The sequence below is a fragment of the Misgurnus anguillicaudatus genome, chromosome 10 (assembly GCF_027580225.2).
Source record: "Misgurnus anguillicaudatus chromosome 10, ASM2758022v2, whole genome shotgun sequence".
In the NCBI taxonomy this organism is placed as follows: Eukaryota; Metazoa; Chordata; class Actinopteri; order Cypriniformes; family Cobitidae; genus Misgurnus; species Misgurnus anguillicaudatus.
The window spans coordinates 34195756-34222801 of record NC_073346.2 but is presented as its reverse complement, the minus strand read 5'-3'; the positions used below and the strand labels follow the sequence as shown (position 1 = coordinate 34222801).

Genomic DNA, 27046 nt, shown 5'->3' with positions numbered 1-27046 from the left:
GGACCTATTTTCCCCCTGAAATAGGGAACCAATCACAGAACGGGGAGGGGGCAGCAAGATGATGACGACGTCTGTGCGACACACCGAAGCAGTTTTGTTTATCCAACACGGCAGCAGACACAAAGTTACTTTTCGATGCAGCCTTAGATAGTGTTCTAAGTAGTTTCCAACAACTTTTGGTGTCAATATCAATATACAGCTAGCGGTTTAGTTGCATAGCTTTCAGCTGTCTGCACACGTACTCGATAAAAGTTGTTGACGCTTGAATTCATGTCGCTCTACATACCTCATCTGGTATAATTGAAACGATTGGCTATGAGCCAGGGCCGGCGTCAAGGGGGGCATTCGCTGGCAGTTGTTGTGCCCCCTACACAGTTTTTTATTCATTTAATATATACTGTATAAAGAATAATTAAAATAAATTAAACATTGAATGTTTCACGACTTTTAATGTAATCAAATGAGGAAAATATAGTTGATATATGTTTTCTTTAATTAAAATAGACCAATTTCTCTGATTGGTTATTATGTGGCGAAAGTGCGGCGTATTTAAAAAATTCGGCCCTCGCATAAATATGCGGACTTTGGCTGATTATGCATTGAATCGTGCGATTGCATAATCACGTTTTTTTGGAGGGACTGTATATCTATTAACCCTTGTGCATCCTTGAGGACATTTTTGGCTTTTTCAGTTTTGTTTTTTTTGATAACTTTGCCTGCGTTAATGCTAACTGCATAACATTTGCCACAGGTGTGTATTTTTATTGGAATTTTAATATTTTACCTTCATTTCCTTTAAAAAATCTATTTTCTACTAGGTACACAAAATACTTCCTCTCAGGACCTTTTGGACAAAAATGTCCCCATTGAAACCCATTAAAACTGCAATTTTTATCACAAGACTACAACCGCTGCAAAGGAGGTGTCATTTTTTTCATAAAAAACAACAGTGGCATTGTGTAAACAAACCAGCATTTGAAGGGTTAAAATTCTGAAAACTGATGAATGTTTGGTCATTGTGATTAGAGCTGATGCTGGTTAAAAAAAATGGCATCAGTGAAAGTGGAAAAAAATATAAATCTATAATATTTTTATGACACTTTTTTGACATGGACATTTTTGTCCTTTATGGACCTGAGAGGTAACTTTTTTAAAAATCTGATACTGCATAAAAAATATGAATGCATAAAAATTTATGTTGTTGTTAATCATTGACATATCCAATGCTGTAATAATCAAAGAAAAAAAATCTGCTTAGCATTTTGTAAATTGAAAATAATTAAAAAAAAAAATCTTTTTTTCATAAAAAACAGCAGTGGCATTATGTAAACAAACAAGCATTTAAAGGGTTAAAATTCTGAAAATGAATGAATGTTTGGTCATTGTGATTAGAGCTGATGCTGGTTAAAAAAATGGCAAGTGGAAAAAAATATAAATCTATAATATTTTTATGACACTTTTTGGACATGGACATTTTTGTCCCCTATGAACCTATGTGTAACTTTTTTTAATTGATGCACAAGGGTTAAACCTCATTCACATAGCCCTTTGGTCCCAGAAAATTCTCTGTAAAATTGGCAGAAGGGCTTCTGTGTGAACGCAAACGCGTCCAGTAAATGTTCTGGGATCAAAGCGGACCTAAAAACATTGCCGTACCGTAGACGGAAAGCATTTTCTGTGAACAAGACGCAGAAACAATGCAGTAAGGGGTGTGTTGTCGCAACCAGAAGTTATGGTTTATTTCTTTGACAAAGGGATTTAAACACAGATCAACATTCACGTCGAGAAATGTCGGCAAACTGGACTGTAGCAGAGATTAGGGAGCTCGTCACTATCCACCCTGAAGCTGAGATCATTCACCAGCATGACTGAACAGCGCTTCACGCTCTCCTTATGATCTTGTCATAAACTAAAATGCACGCGTTTGGTTTAGACGTTGTGGAAAAAATACATCACGTTTGTGAATCCACGAACTGATTCAGGAAAATCATTGGCAATGTGAATGAACTACAAATAAAACAATCCCGGACAATTCCTGGACGCATTTTCCGTCTATTTTTAGTAATTTTTGAATCTGAAAATGACTTACAGTCAGTGTTGGGAAAGTTCACTTTCTACATGAACTAGTTCAGTTCACAGTTCACAAATTTTAAAATGAACTAGTTCAGTTCATAGTTCATATTTCCAAATTTTGAACTAGTTCACAGTTCCAAAAATGAACTAATTTATAGTTCTTTTTCCCCATATTATTTTAAAAAAAAATATTGCCATTATAGCCCATATTGAACCACAGACAGGAATTATTTTATCAGTTTTAACACTGAAGCTAAATGCACTCAAAACTTGCTTGGAGTCAGTTTTACTAAATAATTTCTTGTTCACTTTACTTAACAAACACAAGTAACGGATCTATTGACATGTAATCACATATGATTCATTTAACTTAGTTATTTCAACAAAAGACTGTGTCTTGTCAGCTTTACTTCAAAATTATTTGTTCAGCCAATATAACATTGTTGCGTAAAAGTAACAGATTAATAAAACCAATACAGACTTGCATCTCATTGGCTGATGATGCTGCAGTGTATTATGGGTAAATTGTTGTTCTGGCAGAATTGTTGTACCCTCTTGCAAAAGTGTAGCACAATTAGATAGGTACCTGAGTAATAAGTGGCCAAGTATAAGTTAATTAACTTGTTCTGATATTTTAGAACAAAACCAACCAACAAACAGTTTGAAATGTTACATTGCATTTCAAATATGTTTGTGATATGTTTGATAAACTGTAATTAAATAAAGGTTGTATTGAGCAGCTGCATTCTGATTGATTGTTTTGTTGTTATAGAGTTATTAAATCATTATTTTTAATTTTGTTTTCATCAATTAAATGTTTCATAATAGTGACTTAACTAGGATTTCTTTAGTCCATGCAACATTTAAATTGTCAATTTTACACAAACCTTTTTAGTAAATACAACTTACATTTTATTTGTTGACATTACCTAACAAAGCTATGTGGAACCCACTTGACGAAGTTTTTTTAAGTAAATCCAACTTTTTATTTTTTTGAGTCAGATTTCATCTTCATATCCAACTTTAAACCCTTATCCAACCAGGGTTTACGAGCATTGACTGTCTTTTAATTTTTGTATTTGCTTGCACATACCTTGAAAGGCTAGCCAGGTGCTTCAAGGGGGTTTTCCGGGCGAGAAGCGCTGCGAGGGTTTGCGTGTATGACAACTCGCAGGTATTGCACACCGCACGTGCACGTTAAAAAGCGTGAGCTTAGTCAAAGTCTATTTCAAGATCCAGAATATGCGTAAGCAGCCTTTGTTAATCGTTAACGATTTAAGACAAATATGATGTTATTTAATGTTAAACTATGCGAGTGGCGCGACAGGGATTTGGATAGCTGCGTCCAGTCAGTGTTGTTTTGATGACGTATGCAGCCTGGTGGCAGTGTTGCCAGATTGGGTGTTTTTTCCGCTACACATTAAGGCCTGTTTACAGTGTGTTTTAGACGGGTTTTCGCCTGGAAGACGCTATAGAAATCTGGCACCCTACTGAATGACGTTAAAGTGAGAGAACTTGCCGTTCACAAGCCCCAGAATGAACGAGTTCCCCTTGCGTTCATCAGGCAGTAATACAGTACGTTCAGTTCAAGTTCGCCCAAAATATGAACTAGTTCATAAACTTTCGTTCAATGAACTCGTTCAGGCACAACACTGCTTACAGTGCACCTATTTCCTTGCTATAAAAAAATGTTATTTTGTGTATTTGGTATAATACAATGTGTTTGCATGGTTTATGATTTAAAATACATACTATTTTTACTGTACATTTTTGTAGCTCCAGATTTCACTCTCTTCCTGAAACGCACAAATTTGAAAAGCGTCCCGGCGTGGCAGCGGTGGTCCCTGATTGACCAGCTAATCTGTACGTTGTGATTGGCCTAAATACCTCTGACATTAGCAGGAAATGTGACGCTCCTTACCATGTTTGAAAGATTCGGTCACAATGCAATGCTAACAGGAGTTAACTTATAGGCTGTGAGTCCAAGCAGGAGACATTATGATAATGTCGGTCTTGTCTACAATTCCAGGAAGTAAACTGTTGCCTACAATCCATGTGTTTGGTGTAGTCCAAGGAAAGAGATTTACGTTGGAGATGATAACTCGCGTCATCGTTTAGTTTGGGGTTTGTACTTTTTGCATATCATTAACATGTACTAATACATACACACCAAAGGAAATTTAAAAACATGAATCGAACAATAGGTGCTCTTTAAAAAAAAATTATTAAAAAAGTTTTTGTTTAATTCTATTTATATTAGATCTCATTATTTAATGAATCAGACTTGGACAGCAAACCAATAACAAAATCAAACTAATTTGAAAGTAACACAAAAATTTGATGGAAATGAAAACTATATATTCTTAGTAATATGCAACTGAATCAAATTGAACAGCTTTTTATGTAAACAAAGGAATGTAGAGACATCAAATAGCAATCATGGGAAGTTGGGTATCACACAGAACTTGTTTATCATTTTAAGTATTTGCACACATCTGTCATGATCACACTTTGCTGTGTAGCGCTGTGATAACCGCTGCAGCGAGACTCAAATCTGAGAAGCAAAGCGAAGCGCCATTTATTTTTCTTTTATATTTTTGACCGAAAATGGCATTATTGGCAGAAAGATAAACGGCCGAAAATATAAAACGAAAATAAATGGCTCTCCTCTTCTCAAATTTAAGTCTCACTGCAGCAATTTGAGTCTCACTGCAATACTCTCCAGCCAAAATTTTGGCGCATCTCTAATATTAAAGCATTTGGCAGACGCTTTTATCCATTTAAAACTGCAATCCAAAACTTTTGCCTCTCTGCGCCACTGTGCCACCAATGTTGAAATATAACAATTATAAATTCTGATGTGACCCCAGTCCAATGACATCTTTTTTAGGTGACCTTACATGACCTCACGTCTGCCCAGCAGCTCATAAGAAAGAAGCGAAATCTGATTATTTTGACTTTCCCAAATTAATTTTCTAATTATAGCTACAGCGCAAAGCTTTGTTTTGCGACAGATGTTATGTACCAATTCAACGGCGACTCTGCATCTCTAAATCACATAATCTTCCCCTTAATTGAAGGAGAATGTTGTTTACATAAACACTTGAACATAGACGGCCGACGCTGATGGTTAAAATACAGGTTTAGCATGAATATGTTCTCATAATCAGAGCAGAACTCACGCGGCGTGGCAGCGGTGGTTATTATTGTTTCGAAGGAAACTGGTGCTTTTGTTTACATCTGCTGTTAGGAAGGCTGGAAGGTGGCCAGGCATCTCTCTCTCTCTCTCTCTCTCTCTCTCTCTCTCAGCTGTGAATAATAGATAAAGCCGTGATGATTGGCTTCACATCTCATCCGTATGTAGGAATGGAGGATCCAGCTAGTTAATACACATCACGCATCAGACCGCAAGCGGGGCCTTAGATGGACCCCTGCAATGCCGCCCTCATTTCCAATTCAAAAGCGCCAATTTTGCATTCACAATTACAACAGTGCCGTCTAAATGGAGAAATGAAATGAGTGTCTGACCACATGTGCACAATGAGATTTGATTCTAGCCTTTTTGAATGAGGACGTCGCATAACTACACACCTGGCCTTAATAATAATTTCAATTTTCAATTATTTATATGCTGCCTTGTATTGCAAATCTTATTACCGCAATCACATCTATACAAAAACTTCTTTAATGCTTATTAGTGTTCACCAGTCTTACTTGCATGGAGTTAACCTAATAAATGCTTAGCATGCACGATTTCTCATTTACACCTCACATAAATAACACAATAATGTGAAGAATGTTACAAGCTTACATGTATAGTGCAAGTCATTGTTTTTATCCTAACCAGCTGACGCCAAGAGACAAGAGACGCTCAACACACGTTCCTTATATTTATCAACCATTTATTCTGTATTTTAGTGATGGGCAAAGATTAATCGCGATTCGCATGCAAAATAAAAGTGATTTTTTGCATAATATATGTGTGTGTAATTATTATGTATATTTAACTACACACATACATATATCCATTTCAGAATTTTTTATATATATATATATATATATATATATATATATATATATATATATATATATATATATATATATATATATATATATATATTGTATAAAGATATAAATAAATATATATACACATGTATTTATATAATAATTACATACAGCACACACTCATATTTTATGCCAAAAATCACTATTATTTTGAATGCGATTAATCACGATTAATATTTGCCCAGCACTAGTTTTATTCTCTAAACATTTTGTCTGTTCATTTTTTTATATACGTAATTTTCTGGCATGACAGACGCGATCTTGTTTAAACTTTTAAGAAAAAAAGCATGCCATACACAATTGCATGGCAATATCTACTGTATCTTTTTAAAGCAGGACTAAATAGGAATTGTACACTTGAATCTCACTTGAATTTTTTTGTATGATCAGGAACACTGGGGTTGGGGTTGTGCTTTGGTCATGCTTTTCAGATAATTTTTGTATGATTCACATCACATAAATTCATACAGAAATTGGCAACATGCAAAATGGATACGTTCAAGTGATGCATTCAAATGCTGCCTACATAGGTAGCTCCCTTGAGCACTGCATAGATTGACCCACATGGACACTTGAACAAACTAGTTTTATTTTGTTGGGCTTCCTTAACCGTGTAATCTTGCCAGCCAGTGTTTGTGTTTGTGTTCTGGTAGATTGCGTGTATTGTGTAATGTTGAGCTGTTTGGGGGGAGTGGGGTGTTACTGCACCTGGGGTCTGCCATCAACATGCAGTCAGAGCTGCTTCAGGCTTTTTCTGAACTGTTTGTTTAGACAGGTGCATAAATGACATGCCCACACACACATTTTTGTTGGATGGCACAAAACAATTTCTTGTTGTCTGAAAGTGTTGCATTCAGAATACACAACAAAGCTAAACTAATCATTAATCATTTGTAAGAATAATTTCTTGCACGAGAAGTCAATATTTTACGGAAATGTTTCAAAAGATCTATTGACATGTAAGTAGCCACGTTATGCTTGTACATCGAAAAATTTGCCAATGGGGTAGGAAAAAAAAGTTTACTTCTTTCTTAAACACTTAATTCAAGAAAAATGGAACAATAAATGTCTTACCTGATTGGCAGATTATTATTATTATTGCTGCTTGTTTTAAGCTCAATATATATTTTATATTTTTGTCTATAAACTAGACTTATTGCATCTTGATTTAAAGGTGCAGTGTGTACATTTTAGCGGCATCTAGTGGTGAGGTTGCGAATTGCAACCAATGGCTTAATCCACTGCTCACCCCTCGCTTTTAAAACAAATAGAAAAGCTATGGTAGCCGCCACCAGATAAAAATGTCATCGTCAGAGACAACTTAGTAAAAAAAATTGTCCGTTAAGGGCTTCTGTAGAAAAATGGCTGCACAAAATGGCGACTTCCATGTAAGGGGACCCTCTGTGTATGTAGATAAAAAGGTCTCGTTTTAAGTTAATAAACACATAACAGTTCATTGTGAAAGGTCTTTATACAGCCCTGATAATATAGTTTTGTATATTATTTTGCATTTCTGTCAAGAGATCCTTCTAAAAATTACACACTGCACCTTTAAGAATTTTGAAATATTTGTACTTAAAACAAGACAAAAATAATGTTGAAGTCATTTTTGCGGTGCATGTGTGTGAATGAAAAATATAATGATTCCAGAAACACAATTTAAAGGGATAGTTTACCTAAAAACCAAAACGCAGTGTTGTTTGGGGGTTTCTTGTTACTATGAGAATGGATGGTGACCGACTTTTCAAGCTTCAAAAGGGCCCAGAAGGACCCAAAATATTTTCGCTTAATTTGTGCTGTTTGGGCATACAGTACAAAAGGGTTTGGTGGAAGTAAAGCCAAAAGTTTCAAGGTCAAAGGTTAACATAACCATTATTCAACTTATTACCAGCTGGTGGCGCTGTTCTTTAACGTCAAGCACAGAAAACTACTTGACCTACCTGTAGATTAGATCAACCTGTGAACTTTTGACACCTGCAATGTCTCAAAGTAAATCATTTGAAAGTTTCAACATTTTCCCTGAGCGAAGAAGTCCGGTTTTTATATTTGATCGGTTGTATTTAAATTCGAAATGACCTCCTGAATAATGAAGGAGAGCAATTCTAATGTTATGGATGTGACATTTGCAGTCAAAACTATATATAATAATATAAATAAAACTATACATAACTAAATATAAATTCTCAGATAATGCATTTATTACCAATATATTGAACCATCTGTTTATATTTTCCAAAAATATCAATGTAGACATGCATGCGTTATGTGACAAAAACTTTGTAGGAATTCTGTAAATTAAAAGGCACAAACTAGAAGCAATAAAACCCAACAAATGGAGAAGGGGCGGCTCTTCATAGAACATTTTGCAAATATATATATATATATATATATATATATATATATATATATATATATATATATATATATATATATATATATATATATATATATATATTAGGGCTGTCAAAATTAACGCGTTAATAACGCGTTAACGCAAATTCATTTTAACGCCACTAATTTTATTAACGGAGATTAACGCAACGCGCAATTTCTGTTTGACCCTTGGTCCAGCCCATAGTTGAATGAACAGAGACGCAGACAAATATGACTCTCTCTAAATGAGAGTTTTCATAGAAATAAGAACATTAACCAAATCCAATGCTCTAAATGCTCGTTGGACATCTGATATGATCTTTATATATACGTCTGAGAGGTGTAACCGTCCTCCTAATGCTTAATCTAATACAAAAATGCGTCTCAATTCATTTTGGTTTCGCTTTTATGCATGCCTTATAAAATAGACTGCAGGACTTGCTTGATGTTAAAAGAGTCATTAAGAGAGATAAAGTTCGGTACCTGATTAATGTTAAAGAGTTATTAAGAGCGACAAGACTCAAAAGCGATCCCCTCACGCTGACTGACTGATATCTGAAGCGCGTGCACACAGACGCGCGAGTGCGCGACCCGGATTTATAGACATCTACACAAAATTACTGTTTTACAAATATCTGCTTTGATAAGAATTCACGCAGGTAGGCTCTATAATCTGTTATGTTTTAAGTAAATGTTTGGTTAACTGTTGGGTAAAACTATCTGATGTGTAACATTATATTAGATCACTTAGATTTTAAGCAGTCTGTCTCAATGTCAATCAAACAAAATGAAAAAAAGTTGAACATACATTGATGATGTTTTTGCTTTGTGTGTGCTAAATCTATTAGTTTTACCAGTGATTTTAAGGTATTGATGTGGTAATATAATGTATGGATGTGGAAATTTTTGTGGTAATTTGACTCTTTCAACTTCAAACACGTGTAGTTCTGTCATATTTTGTTATATTTCAACAAATCATGCATTGTTCTATGTTTTAATAGAGAATGTCAAAATATGAACAACAATTTTTTTTAAATTTGCTAATTTCGACTCAACTTGCCAGCACAGGTCACAAATGATGCAGCAGCAAACAAAAATGGAGAAAGAAAAATCTTCTGAAAGGAAAATTCATATACAAAACAATGGCTGGTGATTCTGTTAAAATGTAAACAGGCTGTTGTTAACATACATTTTTATATACATCTATATGTGTATATATGATTAGAATATTAAAAACCTGAAAAGTGTTACATTAGGGTAAATTTTGAACGGATAAAAATGTGCGATTAATTTGCGATTAATCGCAGTTAACTCATGAAATCATGCGATTAATCTAGATTAATTTTTTTAATCTATTGACAGCCCTAATATATATATATATATATATATATTTATATTTATATTGTTGTATGCACATTTATAAGGAAGAAACGCTATGGATGTGACTTTCTGAAATGTGCACTTACCTAACAATGGAAAAAATTATAAACTGAGACTTTGCATGGTTATTTAACCACCAAATATTGACATTTAGGATATTTTAGGTAAAAACTTTGGGTAAAAACGTTCCTTTCACAATAAGGTTGAAATTTGCATGGAATTGCCCAGGAACTAAATATAGAAAGGTTTAGAATCTATACCATTTTCTTCACTGCTGTATATTATATCTTTATATATAAAATGTATACTGGACATATTACTTTACCGTAGCTTAATACTGTAGGTAGAGCTTTGCCAAGGTCATGAGTTTAATTTATACAGTAGGGAACATAGTGATAATATTTATATGCTATAGAGCTGATGGATAACACAAAATACATTTGAATTAAAAGAGCAGACATTTACAATCCATTAACCAATCAAGGAGAAAAGCTTCCAGTCTTTTAATTATCATGAAAAATTGAGTTTTAGGTTGTGAGTCACAGAGCATGGGTCAAAATGACATTGGCAGGCTTTTAGGGAAAGTATCTTACTTCATTAATCTGACATTCTTTGAGTGAAACAGGATGTTCAATAGAGTATAAAGTAATTTCATCAAGAATAGATCATGAAATATTTTGGCGTTACTAGCAAAATAAGGCTGGAATAAGTACAAGATATTTCCTCATATAAAGCCTGTTTCAGCCATGGTGATCCTTTTTTTTTTATAACATGCAATGATAAAAACTCCTGTTCTGCTTTTATGGCTTCATTTTGAGGAAGCTTTTACACACCTTTATTTTAATGAATGTGGAAAAACTCAAAGGCTTAACAACTAAACCACACCACACTGCAAAAAATGATTTTCAAGAAAAAATAATCTTAGTATTTTTGTCTTGTTTTCAGTAAAAATATCTAAAAATTCTTAAATTAAGATGCTTTTTCTTGATGAACAAAATGACCCAAGTAAATAAATCTAGTTTTTGGACAAAAAATATAAAATTTAAGTGATTTTATTCATAAAACAAACTAAAAAATCTGGCAATGGGGTAAGCAAATTTTTCTTGAATTTTTCTTGAATATAGTGTTTAAGAAAAATTTTCAAGATTTTTTTGCTTGCCCCATTGGCAGATTTTTTTTTTTTTGCTTGTTTTATGCACAAAATCACTTAAATTAGATATTTTTGGTCTAAAAACTAGACTTGTTGTTTTGCTCATCAAGATAAAGCTTCTTAATTTAGGAATTTTGTAGATATTTTTACTAAAACAAGAAAAAATACTAAATACTATTTTTTTTCTTGAAAATAATTTTTTGCAGTGCATACTTGTCAATAAAACCATGATTTCTATAAAATAACTAGCTAACCTTAAAAATCAAGTCAAATCAAGTTATTGCGTGACTACCAGTGTACCGGGTATCAACCCGGGCATCACTGGTGGCTACTAGAAAGCATAAAATGTAAAAAAATGATAAAATGTTTTGCTTTAATCAAATTGGCTTTACAAGTCATTTTAACTTACTGTTTTAAATTTTGTAAAGTGACATAAAAACATATGAAGAGTTCAGATCCAAAACCATCTAAGTGCGTCTGACATGTTTTCTTGAAAATGAGCATTTTTTCATCAAACACAACTCATTCAGGTCTAGATGACACACTTTATGTTTTCCGTTTTTCTTCTTAACAGGTTGAAGCAAAAGTCCCAGTCGGTGGATATCGGCTCTCAAGGTTTTCCCGCTCGTCTCCTCCCGAGTCTGTCCTTAAACAGGTCTTCAACACCCGTTGCCAAGACAACAGCATCTGAGGTGCAAGAGAACAACGCGACCAACTCCCAACGCCGTGGTCCACGGTGTACTGAACTGAAACGTGGATACACAATAGGTAATAGAGCATTTACTTGTTTTCAATCCCGCAGATGAGATGTTAATGTAACTCTATTGACTGGGCTAGGGGTGGACTTCAAAAGCAAATGTATTTTAATACCTTGCCTTTCTCATTTGTTTTGTAAACCTATGCTCTAATTGCTTCATACTCTTAATGCATTTTAACAAGTACATGAAACTTAAAGAGTAACTAAACCCTAAACCAACTTTTTTTAGTTAATGATCTGTAAGAATGATGCTTTATTAGTGCTGTTCATTGATTTTAGTAAGTTTTTTGACATTTGGATATAAAGTGTTTCAATACTACAATATATGGTGTAAAAACGTCTGAGTGCTGCCCTCTTCAGGTTGAACGGTGGCTACTGCAGTTGAATTTTCCTATTGGATGTTGGGTCCAAAAAATACCTCGTGACGTAAGCAGGTTCAAGCTCACCACACCCTTGTTACAATCTCACCACACAATTGATACAAGCTTAGTTCGTCCCCTCTATCTCCGTTGGGATCTGCCCACTTTTCTTGCATTTTTCAAATATTGGCAGTGGGTGGAGTCAGGCTCTGACCAGGGGTTTAGTTACGCTTTAAGCAAAAGTTGCTTTTCATTTACTGTAATCTCATTACTGTCTTTAACAATCAATTGAGAAGCTAATTCTAATCCTGGGTTTTGGGGCGAGCGTGATTAAGGAGTTTAAAGAGCACCTATTGTCCGTTTTACGTTTTTACATTTCCTTTGGTGTGTAAGTGTGTATTAGTAATGATATGCAAATGGTACAAACCCCAAAGTAAACGATGACGCGAGTTATCGTTTCCAACCTAAATCTCTTTTCTTGGACTACAACAAACACACGGATTGTAGGCAACAGTTTACTTCCTGGGATTGGTGATGTTCACAAGACCGACATTATCATAATTCCTCCCGCTTCGGACTCACAGCCTGTAAGTTAACACCTGTTAGCAACCGAATCTTTCAAACATGGTAAGGAGCGTCACATTTCCTGCTAACGTCAGAGTTATTAAGGCCAATCACAACGTACAGATTAGCTGGCCAATCAGGGATACAGAGCTTTTCAAATCTGTGCATTTCAGGAAGAGAATGAAATCTGGAGCTATGTGGAAAATAATGTGTTTTTAACCATAAACCAAGTGAACACCAAATACACAAAATAACGTTGTTTTTAGCAATGAAATAGGTGCTCTTTAAGACTCATAAATAACATTGTGGCCCACTGAAAGACACATCATCAGATTGCAGTATTTTTCCTTTAAAAAAGCATTATAACTTTTTCATTTGTCTCCTCTAAAAACATGTGAAGTGAAACCTGATCTTAAGTTTTTTTATTACCTATGGGCTGTCCTCTTATCTTACTGGAGCAAGCTAGTAAATATTCCTGCAAAGTTATTACCCTACTAAAAGTATCACACCTCCATTAGATTTATTTCTGACAGGTTTATTGTGTCTATCCCTATATGTAGCACTTCTCTGAATCATGTACAGATCTGTAAAATAAATCCAGTTGTTGTTGCTAAGCCAGAAGGATTGTGAGGTCTCAGGCATGATGCAGCTCTCCTTTCATCTCTGGCCAATTGATCTGAAAGCACAGTTTAAGAGCCGACTGTTTTACTAAATCAAGATTATTCTTCAACAATGCATGCTCGAAACAAGAGTTTTCAAATTGACTTGCATTGTGTTTACTCCATTTACCTCTAATAGTGCTGCTTTATTCAATTGTAGTGTTTATAACAGAACATAAAAGTTCACAATGTATGAGCTTCACTGTCATATAAAATACGGTAGATACAAATTAGTGATTTAAAAAAGTGATGGGTTATTTTCAACCCAGCATTGGGTAAAAAAGGGAAAAACCAACCCATGGGGTTAAATTAACACAGAAAATGTTTATATTTAAAACAGCCCAGCATAGGTTAATTTACAACCCAACAGGTTGTATTCTTCCCTTGTTGGCGCAACGTCAGGTAACATTACATTTAAATTTAGGCATTTAGCAGACGCTTTTGTCCAAAGCGACTTACAAAGATTAGGAAACAAAAGTGATGTGTCACAGGGAGGCAATAGTACAAAAGTTGCTTATACACGATACAAGTTTTCACTATTCCGAAACAATACCTGGGTGATTCTCACGAAACCATTGAACACCACGGCACTAATGATTTTAGCTTTAAAATGTATAATATAGTAACATTAAAAAGCATCAGAATTAACACAATACTGTGTTCTACCTTGCACAATGTGTGATTTCAACATAAGAATTTATAATTGGAAATTTTATCTCATTTTCTGCTGAAATTCTCATTACCGCAATGTGTCCGGCTGTGTTTGAACATGCGTTATGTTGTAATTGAATCAAATTAACACAAAAATATTATGAAAAAAAATAAATGGATGTTTTGCTAGACTACTTTAGATGACAGAAAAAATATTTACTGAATATTCATGTATAATAATAATGACGAAAAATAAGGAAAATGATGTGTCCATGCCTGATGTTCTCATACTCCGCAACACTTTTTGAGAACAGTTTAAGCACACATACAGAATTTTAATAAAGTTTGATTTTGAGTGACCAAGCACATGAACCAGTTACTTCATTTTTACAGTTAATTTGAAATATTGTCTTGTCAGAATGCTTACACGACATTTTGATTATCATTACCGCACCAGATGCTTATTAAATGTTAATTTAATTAATAGAAGCATAATACTTTGATTTTAAATGCATGTGCAGAATCTCCAAATTATGTTCTTTCAGGTTTGTCATGTCATTTTGAAAATATGTCAGTGTTGATGTTTTCTGACTGTTGCGGTAATGAGATTTTTTAGGACTAATTTTTTAAATTATGTTACAAAAAAGTGTTAAATGATAAGTAAAAGTTTTAAAATTAATGTTCCCATTTACTCCAGACTTTGTTTTTCAATGTCTGGTGGGAAAAAAGTAAATTTAAGCAATTTTTACATTTTCATGCTTGACATTTTTAAAACCAAGTTTTCGTGAGAATCACCCACCTGTTGAGAGAAAAAGAAAGAAATGTTGTCAATGTCTATGTCAAGTACACTGAAAAAAAAATGATTCATTGAATATAATAAATTTTTTTAAGGTAAGTGGTTGCAATCAATTTATTTAAGCTACATTTAAACAAAAAAGATTAGTAACGTAAAATAAATATAAAACTTTTGTTTAAATGTAGCTTAAATAAATTGATTGCAACCACTTACCTTAAAAAAATGTATTAAATTCAATGAATCATTTGTTTTTAAGTGTAATTGACATAGACATTGCAAGAGATGTGGCTGACCGGATTGCAATGGGAAGGTCATTCTACCAGCAGGGAGAAGTGGAGGAAAATTAGCGTAAACATGATTTAGTGTCCCTTTGTAAAGGCGCAGCTTATTTGCTGAATGTAAGGTTCTGGATAGGGTGTAGGAAATGTATGAAAGTATGCTGGTGTGGTCCCGGTGAAAGATTTGTAAGTGAAAGTTACCTAAAATGAGCTTCAATTTGCTTTCTGAACTAATTGGAGTGGATTAATAGACTGTACAGGAAGCCAGCAAGAAGGGCCTGAATCAGAAGTTGTGCAGTATGCTCTCTGAGATATGGCCGTATCTTCCTGATATTGTATAACGTAAAACAGCATGATCACGCTTGTCTTTGGTGAAATGGTTGTGTTGCCAAGTTGAATGGATAGGTTGTGCTGTATCGTGGGTTGTGCTGCGAAAAACAAGCAACTCGATCTAAGCGAGGTTCAGCTGCAGGTGCTGTTTCCTTATCAAGGCCGAGATGTCTTCGAAGCTGGCTCTAATACGTGCTGCTATAAAGGGATCATCAGGGTAAATGAGAAGAAGATCTATGTGTCATGAGAATAGCAGTGGTAGGAGTAGCCATGTGCTTGTATGATAGGTCTAAGGATGTTGTCTAGATGGAAAAAAGGAGTGGACCAAGCACTGATCCCTGAGGGACCCCAGTGACCATCTGGTGAGCTGTGGACCATGCACCCTTCAACAACACCCTGAAGAATCTCTCGGAAAGATAAGATTTGAACCATTGGAGCAGAGTACCCGTTATCCCTAGCAATGATAGTGTGGCAAGTAGGATCTGATGAGTGACTGTGTAAAGGCTGCCGATACAGTAGGTCTAGTAAAATCAGAACCAAGGATTCGGATTGACTCTACACATGGAGCTTCAACTTTAATGTACACTCTCAGAAAAAAAGCTACAAGATGGTACATAAGGGGTACCTTTTCACACTTTTGTACCTAAAAGGTGCAATGGTACCATAACTTTTTTTTGTACCATAATTTTTGATAGTTTTTTTCAGAATCTATCGTAGGCTATCTTTGGACGCAAGACCGGAAAAACAGACATCTTTGAACCTTTCTCACTGTACGACGTAAGACCACCGATGAAGACCCACAATCACAGAAATCGGCATGTTTGTTTCACGAGGGCAATCTTTTGTCTGGGACAGCCAAAAATCGTGCAGTGTATCCCGGGCTTTAGAGGTACATACTGGTTTCTCAAAGGTACATATCTGTTCAAAATGGTACATATTAAAGGCACGATTTCTGAAAAACGCTTTGGAAAAGGGAGTCATGCAGACTACCAAAACACACTTGTAGCCAATCAGCAGTAAGGTGTGTGTCTACTAAACAACATTGTTGCCTGGATTGCGTATGTGTGGGGTGGGTCTTTCAAATGAAGGTCCAGGTTCTATTGGGGTAGGGGCATGATTGTTTAGGTGATTTTAAATGTCAACATTGGCTTTCAGAGAATTTGGACCCTGCTTAGACCTTTTTCAAACTTCTGTACCTTTTTTCTGAGAGTGTAGTGAAATGTTTGACCTAATCTGCATGGTTTTGGTAAAAAATATGATGAGATATGTTTGAGTTCTTCAAATATTGACTTTTGATTTCCCCCAAAAAATGTGAGCTCACTTTATTTGACTGTCATTGTTGAGATCTCTATCAGAGATATTTGTGAGATTTGTTTTTACAAGACATTTACATACCAAGTAATTGCTGTCTATGAGAAACAACTAAGATATTAAAGAGAACTTGTCTGTGATTTTTCTAATGGATTCTCTTTTAATGTCAAGTCTGCCATTAATGGCACGCATCCTGCTGCGTTTTAATAACCCGCCCCCATGTATTCCAGCAGAATTATTCTGTCATTTTCAGTTTGATGAGAACGATGGTTAGAGCATTTTAATGCTTTAAATGAGCCTTTGGAGCTTTTAAATGTGAGTGCTTTTATAGCAGGGGAACGTGCATGCTGAAATGAGTGCTTGTTGAGTTTTTGTAAATGGCTCGAGGATAACAGGGTATAAATTTGTCCATGTGGACATAAGCCTGCTAAAATGGCAGAGATGTAGACCTTCGTGTGAGTTAGAAAAGGCTCTTTGGGTAATCGGCAGAGAAAAGTCAGATCCACAACATAAAGATGAGGTCCTGTTTAGCCTTAATACCCAACTTACCTAATTCTGTTAATGAGATACTGACTACCTTACATAAGCTTTTCTAGTTGTTAAACGTTACCCACATTTAACCTTTGGCACAGAAGATGTCTGTATGTGTGGAGTTCAACATGTCTTAAGGATGCAGTTATCACTACGTATGTAACACAACACAGAAATGTTTTTCCTCTTTGTAATGGATTTTAAAGAGCTCCTATGGTCCAATTCATGATTTTACATTTACTTTGGTGTGTGTGTATTAGTACATGTTAATGATATGCAGAAGGTACATACCCAATAGTAAACCATGACGCAAGTTATTGTCTCCAACGTAAATCTCTTTTCTTTGACTACAACAAACACACGGATTGTAGGCAACAGTTTACTTCCTGGGATTGGTGATGTAGACAAGCCCGACTTTAACTCCGGTTAAAGCAACGCCAAACAGTTTTTTTTTACCTTAAAATAAAGTTTCCAAAAAAGTTTCAGTAATTAATACACTCGAAACGGGGTGAACGGCACTTTAACAATCGATTTTCAGCCCTCTATCGGCCAAAACCGCACTAAAGAAGTTTCCAACCGTCGGGTCGCGGTCCTGTAGTTCGAGTGAAAACTACAAAAACTTGCTTTACGTCAGACCTACAATCCAATCAGAGCCAGCTATGCTGCATTATTTACGACAGTGGTAATGGACAGTTCCGCTTCTAACCTGTAGGGGGAGCAAAGAGCAAAAACTCTTTAGTGTTGCTTTAACATTGCACTGTGACCGAATCGTTCAAACATGGTAATAAGCTTCACATTTCCGGCTGACGTCAGAGGTATTCAGGCCAATCACAATTTACAGGTTAGCTGGCCAATCAGTGACAGCCTTTTCAAATCGATGAGTTTTGTACAAAATCAGTGCATTTCAGGAAGACAGTATATCTGGAGCTATTGGAGGTGGTGTTTCTTCATCCAAGCCGAGATTTCTTATAAGCAGGCTGTAATACGTGCTGCTTTGGTTGGATCATCGGGGTGAAATAAGAAGATCTGTGTGGCATCAGAATAGCAGTGGTAGGAGAAGCCATGTGCTTGTATGATAGGTCCTAAGGATGTAGATGGAAAAAAGGAATGGACCAAGCACTGATCCCTGAGGGACCCCAGTGACCATCTGGTGAGAAGGGAGTACTCGTTATCCCTAGCGATGATAGGGTGGCAAGTAGAATCTGATGATTGACTGTGAACCACACGAATGCATTGTATTATTCCAAATACACAAAGTAACGTTGTTTTAGCAATGAAATAGGTGCACTTTTATATTATGAGGGTCGTATTGCTTCGTTTAGATTAAACCATCAGAAAAATTGTCAAAAAATGTTCCGTAGCTGTCACTGGGGCAGTACCCTTTAAAAACGTCCTAATATGTACCATTTAGAGTAGGTATACATTCGGCACTATTATTATAAATATTATATTATATCATAAAAGCATCTGCCAAATGCATAAAAAGCAATTTTTTAGCCATGCTGAGTGACCAGCCAAAAGTCGGTTCCCAATAGGATATTACACTCAAAAAAGATTTGGGTTATATTCAACCCAACGTTGCGTCAAAATGGGACGAGCCCGGCCCCTTGGGATGTAATTTAACTAAAATGCTGGGTTGTTTTAACCCATTGTTGTCAAATATAAACATTTTCTGAGTTAATGTAACCCAACAGTTCGTCTCTTTTTTGACCCAGTGAGGGGTTAAAAATAACCAAGTGCACTTTTATAAGTCCTTGAAGCAGGTGTGAGCTGTAAAAATATTACCTTTTGCATTGTGAAGTTAAACCAGAGAACAGATTTTAGACACGTGCTCCCCTGAGATCCTCTTGAAACCCGATTTCTTTCCTTTGGTCGATGTTACGTGTCAAATTATTACATCTGTGGCTGTTAAACATAAAGTGTCTTCCTCCACATGTGAGCCAACACGCTGCCACATTTAATGTCTCTTTATTTCCGCTCTCATTAAGTGGTTGAGGATGATTTGCTGTCTACGTGTTCGGGGTGAACTGTCAGTCCGTACAAGACTGATCGTGATATTAATGGATTTTGAAAGGTTGAATGTTTGTCCTGTGCTTAATGTCCGTTCTCCTGAAATGTATTCTGAAGGTGCTGACCCGAAGGGTCAGGAGAGATGCTGCATAGGATAATGCTGTGTTCCGGTCGTGTGAAGGAGATATTTTACAAGAGGAACGTGGTACGGCATTCAGACAGGTTGGAGTCAACCATAATTACCAGTATACAGACAGGAATACTAAGACAGTTCAGCTGTCTGCTGGGTATGAATGCATTCACATGCAATCTGGAAAGGAAACAGTGTAATAGGCAATACGGCAGTTCGGTGTGGATACTCAGATCTTGCTTTTTTTCTATTGCTCATTTGTGGGAGTACTTTTGACTTTTATTGCTTGGCATTTCTCACAGTATTTAGAAAATAAGATTAAATAAGATTGTTAAAGGAAAACACCACCGTTTTTCAATATTTTACTATGTTCTTACCTCAACTTAGACGAATTATACTTATCTTTTTTCAATGCGTGCACTTTTAATCTTTGTACAGCGCCTTGTGAATCTGTTCGCATTTAGTCTAGCCCCATTTATTCCTATGGCTCCAAACAGGGATGAATTTAGAAGCCACCAAACACTTCCATGTGTTTCCCTATTTAAAGAGTGTTACACGAGTAGTTACACAAGTATATTTTTGCTTACTTTTTTTCTCGTGATCACGACTTAGCTTCTCGTTATCTCGAGATAACAAAAGTTGTTTTCTCGTGATCTCGACATAACAAAAGTTGTATTCTTGAGATGTGATTAAAGCTTGCGTGTACTCGATAGAACGTGTTGTTTTGTTTGTAAACAGCAAAAGCATAATTTGCTAAATTAGCATGGATGAACAAATTAGATTTTATTTGGATCAGAGATTCGCTCAAGCTGAAATAGACTTGTTAATATTTACAATTTTACAGTGGTGAATTTAGGGACTGTCTTTAAGTTACTCAATACACGTTTCTACTTTTAACAGCATTCAAATGGAATGACTGAAAGTCAACAAACAGTCACAAATCCAACGTGTTTATGTGGTTGTCAGCTAATGCACACTTTTTAGATTGTTGATATTTATTTAAATAAACTGTAAAATACTATTGACGATAGAAACGTGTACAGTATTACTTTAGAGATGGTCCCTAAATTCACGAACATGAACGTCCAACTTTATTTATATATTAAGTCTATCTACACATTAGTGTGGTAACGGCGAAGACCCCAACTCATATACATTAGCAGTCCACTTCAAAATAGACTAAATATTATGAACAGGAAATTACATTATGACATTTGGATTATCATGGCAGGATAACGAGATCGTTATCTCGAGATCATGAGAAAATAAGTCGTGATCAGAGAGAGCAGCTTTCGTTGTCTCGAGATCACGAGAAATTAAGTCATGATCACGAGAAAACAAGCAAGCAAAAATAATAATAGTGCATGTCCTCTCTCGGCTTCCGTAGTATGGTGGCACAAAATAAAACTTTTGTTTGGAGCCATAGAAATGAATGGGGCTAGGCTAAATGCTAACACATTCAAGAAGCGCTGTAAAAAGATTACAAGTGCACGCATTGAAAAAAGATAGGTATATATTAATTCATCTAAATTGAGGTAAGAACATAGTAAAATATTGAAAAATGGTGGTGTTTTACTTTAATATGACTAGTAAGATTGAAGGAAAACAGCTACACAGTATGACAATATTATATGAGTGTGTAGTTGTGAAAAAAACATGCAATCCTTCAATCAGGACATTCTCTTACATCCTCTTTATGGTGAATATGAGTTGTTACCATCTGGTCGAAGGTATAGGGTACCGTTATTACGGGCAGCCTGTGCAACATGATCGTTCATATCCTTAAGTATAGCTGTGTTAAGCAAATTCTTGTAATTTTACATCTTTGGCCAGCCGGATCTCACAAGAATTCATACTTGTTTTATGTGCAAGCTAATTCTTATTCATTTGTATGAAGTTAATCATGCAAAAACATACAATTATCATAAAAAACCCTAGCGAAACCCCGTCCCTAATCCCAACATCACAGCTGCAAAAGCAAATCGTACAAAAATGTATGAACTTGTGACTGCTATTCCGAGGGGCGCAAATTCAAAATACCGTATGTGTTCAGAGTATCGTGTGTTGCTCGTGTTTTCAAAATATGTGTTTGTTGCGTCATGTAAACCATATGCATCATGTGTTTTATCTAGTGCTGGGCAAAGATTTATCGCGATTAATCGCATACAAAATAAAAGTGATTTTTGGCATAATATATGTGCGTGTACTGTGTCTAATTATTGTGTATATTTAACCACACACACATTCATATATTCATTTCAGAATTGTTTTACTTATATATAATTTTTTATATTTTTTTTTATATAGAATATATAAAAATCTAAATAAATATATATAAACATGTAAATGTTTCTTAAATACATACATGAATGTGTGTGTATTTATTTATACATAATAATTACACACAGCACATACTCATATATTATGCCAAAAATCACTTTTATTTTGTATGCGATTAATCGCGATTAATCTTTGCCCAGCACTAGTTTTATCAAAAGAAGTGCCTGCTGCACACGTGTCAAAACACACAATACACGCAAGACACTCCCTTAACAGTAAACTTTGATTACGCATGAGATTATGCGAGTATCTGGCAAACGCGAGCGTCTCTTTACCCTTCAGACGCATCTGCGGCAGGCACATATTTTGACAAGACACATGATGCACACAGGTTCACTCAATGCACCGAACACACATTTTGAAATTACAAACCACACACGTGATGGACTACATGCATGTTGTGATGAACTTCGCATCATGCTTCCTCGAAAAAAGAAGTCCTTGGCTGCCACTGGTAACATGACCAAAATGTTTGCCCTTTTTTTGCCAAGTCTTTAGTGACTTTTATCTTGCATTTCATGTTTTTCATCGTTGGAGTTTGCAGGCCCCCTTTTGCATTTTTTGTATTTACGTACAATAAAAAAATCATAAAAGCACCCACTTGTCATGTTATTATTATCCCTGATATTTAAATGGTGAATTGGAGTACTTGAGCATTAGATTGAATGGTGGCGTTGCAGTGAAGGTTACTATAACCAGCCTGCGGCCTCCACCTGCGCACTCCTTTAGAGCTCGACCTATTGACTCCAATTCAATTAGCAGCAGTTCAATAGATTGAGCAAGTGTTGAGCTAAAGCGTCGCGGCTGCCAGGTTCTCGCGGGCTACGAAAGGAGCTGCATATTTTATCGGGAGAAAACGCCTGTGACATTTACTCTCCTGTGCTATAAAATGCAGAAGGCCACAGTGGCAGGCGTATTTACAGTTTATGACCGGTCTGTTATGCCCAGAGCACAACTTGACCGTTTCTAGCCCTCGGTTTGGTTTAACTGTAATGTTTATTTGCTCAGATTGATGTTATCACGCATTTACCCAATCTCCAGCAGCACCCGTGAATCCTTCTGTTTCCAAAGCAGTGGAAAATAGATACTACATTCATTAAGGAAAATGACCTCTATCTGTATAGTTGACCCCTAGAGGCATCCGTATTGGTGACACCCATTATAGACAAGCTTGTGACCATTAAATGGGAGAATTATGTTTACCACGTCCCGTTTTGGATCAATCACTTTAGCTTTGGTGTGTGATGGTACTTAATGATGTCAATATAAACTCTGCCCTAGTTCAAGTTGACCTTTGCGTTTAGACGGATTGACCAGCATTGAACCTTAGAATAACAATTACGTTTGCAAACAGTTCATCATCTGGGTTTCTGGGCCATGCATGCTGAGATTAGATGTAAAGACGGATCAGGGGGTATACTTGTGGATAATGTCAGGATCATGATATGTTGGTGGAAGAGCCAAAGTGACCCGTGAATAATGTTTTCTAGTATTAAAGGTGTACTGTATTATGGGTTATTTACAATTTTTGCTGCATGGTATAAAACAATTTTCTGGAGTTAGGGTGTAAAGGTTATTATTAGTCTGCTGTTATATTATGTTATGTTATGTTGTGTTGTGTTGTGTTGTGTTGTGTTGTGTTATATTGACCAGCAGTTTTCAAACTGGAGACCGTGGCCGCCTGGGGGCCTCTGAGATTATGCCGGGGGCCACAGTTTAATGTCATTTAAAAAAAATTATTTATTATAAATTCGGTGTATTTAACCCTCAAAAAAAACAAAAGGCTACTAACCAACAGCACTACATTGTATAATTTAATGTTTTTTATTCCGATTTTAAGTTTTGTAATGTTTTATGTCATACAGTAATTTACTTGGGGGGGGCACAAAAGGATGCACAGTACACAAGGGGGGCCGCACGGCGAAAAAGTTTGAGAACCACTGATATAGACTAACTAATCATTGGATTTTTATTTGAAAAAAATCATACGAATTGTGCCTTTAATTTGACCAGTTTAGACAAAATCAAAATAATAAATTAAAATTACTTGCACATCAATTGCATTTTTTTTTCAATTTGACAGAAGATGCATTATAACCTTGAAATTTAAAATAAAAATTTAAATAATTTCTTTTAATTTTCAATTTCAGTACATATTGACAATTTTCTTTAATGAAATTGTAAATCTGTTTTTAATTGTATTAATTTATTTATTTTATATTTATATAAATTTATACAACTTAGGGACACAAGTTTGAATGTGATCCACGGTTGTTTCACGTGCCATCAATCATCCAATAAAAAATCCAATTCTTAATGGCCTGTGGCCTTGATTACCGTATTTTCTATAAGTCGCTCCGGAGTATAAGTCGCATCAGGCAAAAATGCGTTTTGAACAGGAAAAAACATATATAAGTTGCACTGGACTATACGTTGCATTTATTTAGAAAATTATTTAACAAAATCCAAGCCGAAGAACAGGCATTTAATCTGGAAAGGCGAGTTATTCAACTAAACAATATCACAGAACAGCTGGCTGAATAGGTGTCCGTACATGTTAAAGTAACATAAACAGTTATTTACACGATACACAATAGCATAACATACCTGAGAGGCTATATAGGTTAAATTAACACGATAAGCCAAATCAAATTAAAAAAGATCCCAAAGTCATTCAGCATCACTGAATCCATTGAATTACATTAAAGGTTCTGTATGTAGTTTACAGCGGCCTCTAGCGGTGATGTTTCAGATTGCAACCAATAAGTTTAAAAGCGCGTCCTCGTACTCATGAGCGACGGCCAGACTGACATTTAACACACCGGAGAAAGCATCACACAACATGCTGGAAACTCAGGTAAACTCCCACTGCAACGTTTAATTGACTGCATTTAGCCTGTTATGTGGTGTTACTTACATTTACGGTAAGATAAAGAAAACGATTAGTGAACTACAATGAACAATTTCAGTATTAACAGTAAAGCCCGGTATATACTGTGCTATTTAAAATAGTCCTTTAGGGTTGTTGCTTGCCACACTGTGCGATCAATATCGTAGTTTAGTCCATGTCACACTGTATAATCTCAGTTTCCATCAATGTCAGACCGTACGAGTTTAAAGACTTTTAAAAAGCGGACGCATGCAAACAAACGCGTCCGCAGTTTTACGTCATCGATCGACGACGGCTGGGCAAACACGTTAAAGCGAAGGCTAGCAAACCGAAATAACGTCTAAAAAACTAAAGCAGATAATCGAAATATATTTGACATGCTTTGTAGTAAGGTTAGCTTACCTGTCCAAAAGGATGAAAGCAAACTCCGGATCCGTTTTTATACCCAAAACAAAGCGGAGGTTTCTCCATAATTCATATGCCCTGCCAATGTTAATCCGTGTTTTTGTCCTTAGTTGATCCGATTCACGTTTGGCCTAACGAACTTCAGCAGATAACTTTTCTTCACAATATGTGGAGTTTGTGTTGGAGTCTGTGTTGTGCTGTGAGCATGTCGTTTCAGTCTGTTATCAGACAGTGTCGTCGCTGTTGAGCGCAAAGTCAGTAGACGAGGCGAGAGGCGAGTGGCTCGGGAGCGCGCATGCAGGTGACGTCACTGGATTTCGCGCCAAATCCGGCCCGGTACTTTCACATAAAAATTATAATATTTTTTTTCAGAGGTAATAGCAAAACCCGCAAAGTGGATCATTTTAATGTGAGATTACAACACATTCGCACAAAGGCAATTGAAAATGGAATAGTTTAAGTAGAAACGTTACGTACAGAACCTTTAGAGTGGACTCTCGCGGCTGTAGACGGTAATGTTTTCTCTTGGTTCATATGAAATAATTTTGACGTACAGTATAAGTTGCACTTGACTATAAGTTCCAGGACCCGCCAAACTATGAAAAAAGTGAGCGGATTTGAAGCGAATATTTTATGAACCTATAATACGTGAGCATTATCTAATTTCATCATCTCATTTTTTGGAGGGGTAGCATTTAGCTGTGTTTCAATCTGTGCTCCTCATACGTCATTAATTATTGATCAAATGTTTTTACAATACGGTATAGAAAATACAATTATCTGTGAAAACAATAGGAGTGAAGAGCCCACTTCTTGAAAGAGATTGAAATATATTCCTTATGTCCATGAGCAGTCAGTGTTCATTAACTGCTTCCTTGAAACACCATAAGGAACAAACACAGTCCCTCTGTAAAAGGTTAATTGTGTGCTTTTACCTTCCCTCATAAGCAATTACACAGATGTGCACACAAATACTGCAAGCACAGAATGTCACCTGATAACAGGGCACTGATGTTTTAAAGAGATATTTTCATGCCACGGTTTTACAAGCATCTTCTTTAGACACTGAACTGGAACCAAAATATCTGCTCTGTGATTTGGTCTTTTGGGAAGAGAAAGACGATAGAGAGCTTTGTGTAAAGGAGAACTAGACAGAACTAGACAAAAATGTGACATGTGCTCGATTAATGTGGCCAAAAACTGACAGAATTATACAGTGAAGTCCTTTCTATGACATCTATAGAGGAGAATGTGTGCTTGTGCTACCTCACAGGTTGTGGGTGAAAAGAAAGGTTAAGTGTAACATAAATGGAAGAAGGTGATGAAGATTGTAAATGAACATTATAGGAAAGGTGTGCTAAAAGCTCAGACAAGCTTTACATTATATGTATGTTAATTAGATAGTACAATGTTTTGTGTCATTAGTGGTAAAACACAGGAGATCCAGAGAACATATGAAGAGTTTGGTTCCAAAACGCAATAAATCCATTTTGACAAATTTCGGTAAAAACGTGTTTTTATACCAAGAAAGTGACAAGATGAAAACCACTATTTTCTGTTACAAACTTTCCCATAGCATCTTTAGGTTATAAAAACATAAAAATTCAAATCCATAACTTGATTTTCAAAGATTTATTTTAAAAACGAATTATTTTTTCCACAAAATGCTTTATTTTTCCACAAAATTTTTTCCAATCCATGACGTTTTTTTTCAAAATGCTATAAATCTATTAAATCAATGTATAAATGTGCATTAATCTTTGCCATGATGTATTCATTTAGTTGAACAGTGATATATACACTGACAAAAAATAAACATTAATGGCATTAATCAAAACACTTACTTTGTCATATTAAGATCACTGCCATTGCTGCGGTTATACTTGACGCCGTTGCTTAGCATTTTTCACAGCGATCAGCTGTAAAATGTTTTGGTCCTGCCCGATTTTCGTTGACTTTGAGTAAAATAATGTAAAGTTTTTCATAAGATCCTC

General features: G+C 35.7%; 1 protein-coding gene across 3 annotated transcripts in view; it reads left to right on the top strand.

The window, feature by feature from the left end:
- The window catches only part of oxr1a (oxidation resistance 1a), a 236468-nt gene that overhangs the window by 95782 nt on the left and 113640 nt on the right, over positions 1–27046 (top strand). For all 3 annotated transcript variants that reach the window (XM_073872432.1, XM_073872433.1, XM_073872431.1), the window contains one exon: positions 11616–11809. In XM_073872432.1, coding sequence (XP_073728533.1) covers positions 11616–11809 — 194 coding nt within the window. The remainder of the gene's footprint in view (positions 1–11615; positions 11810–27046) is intronic.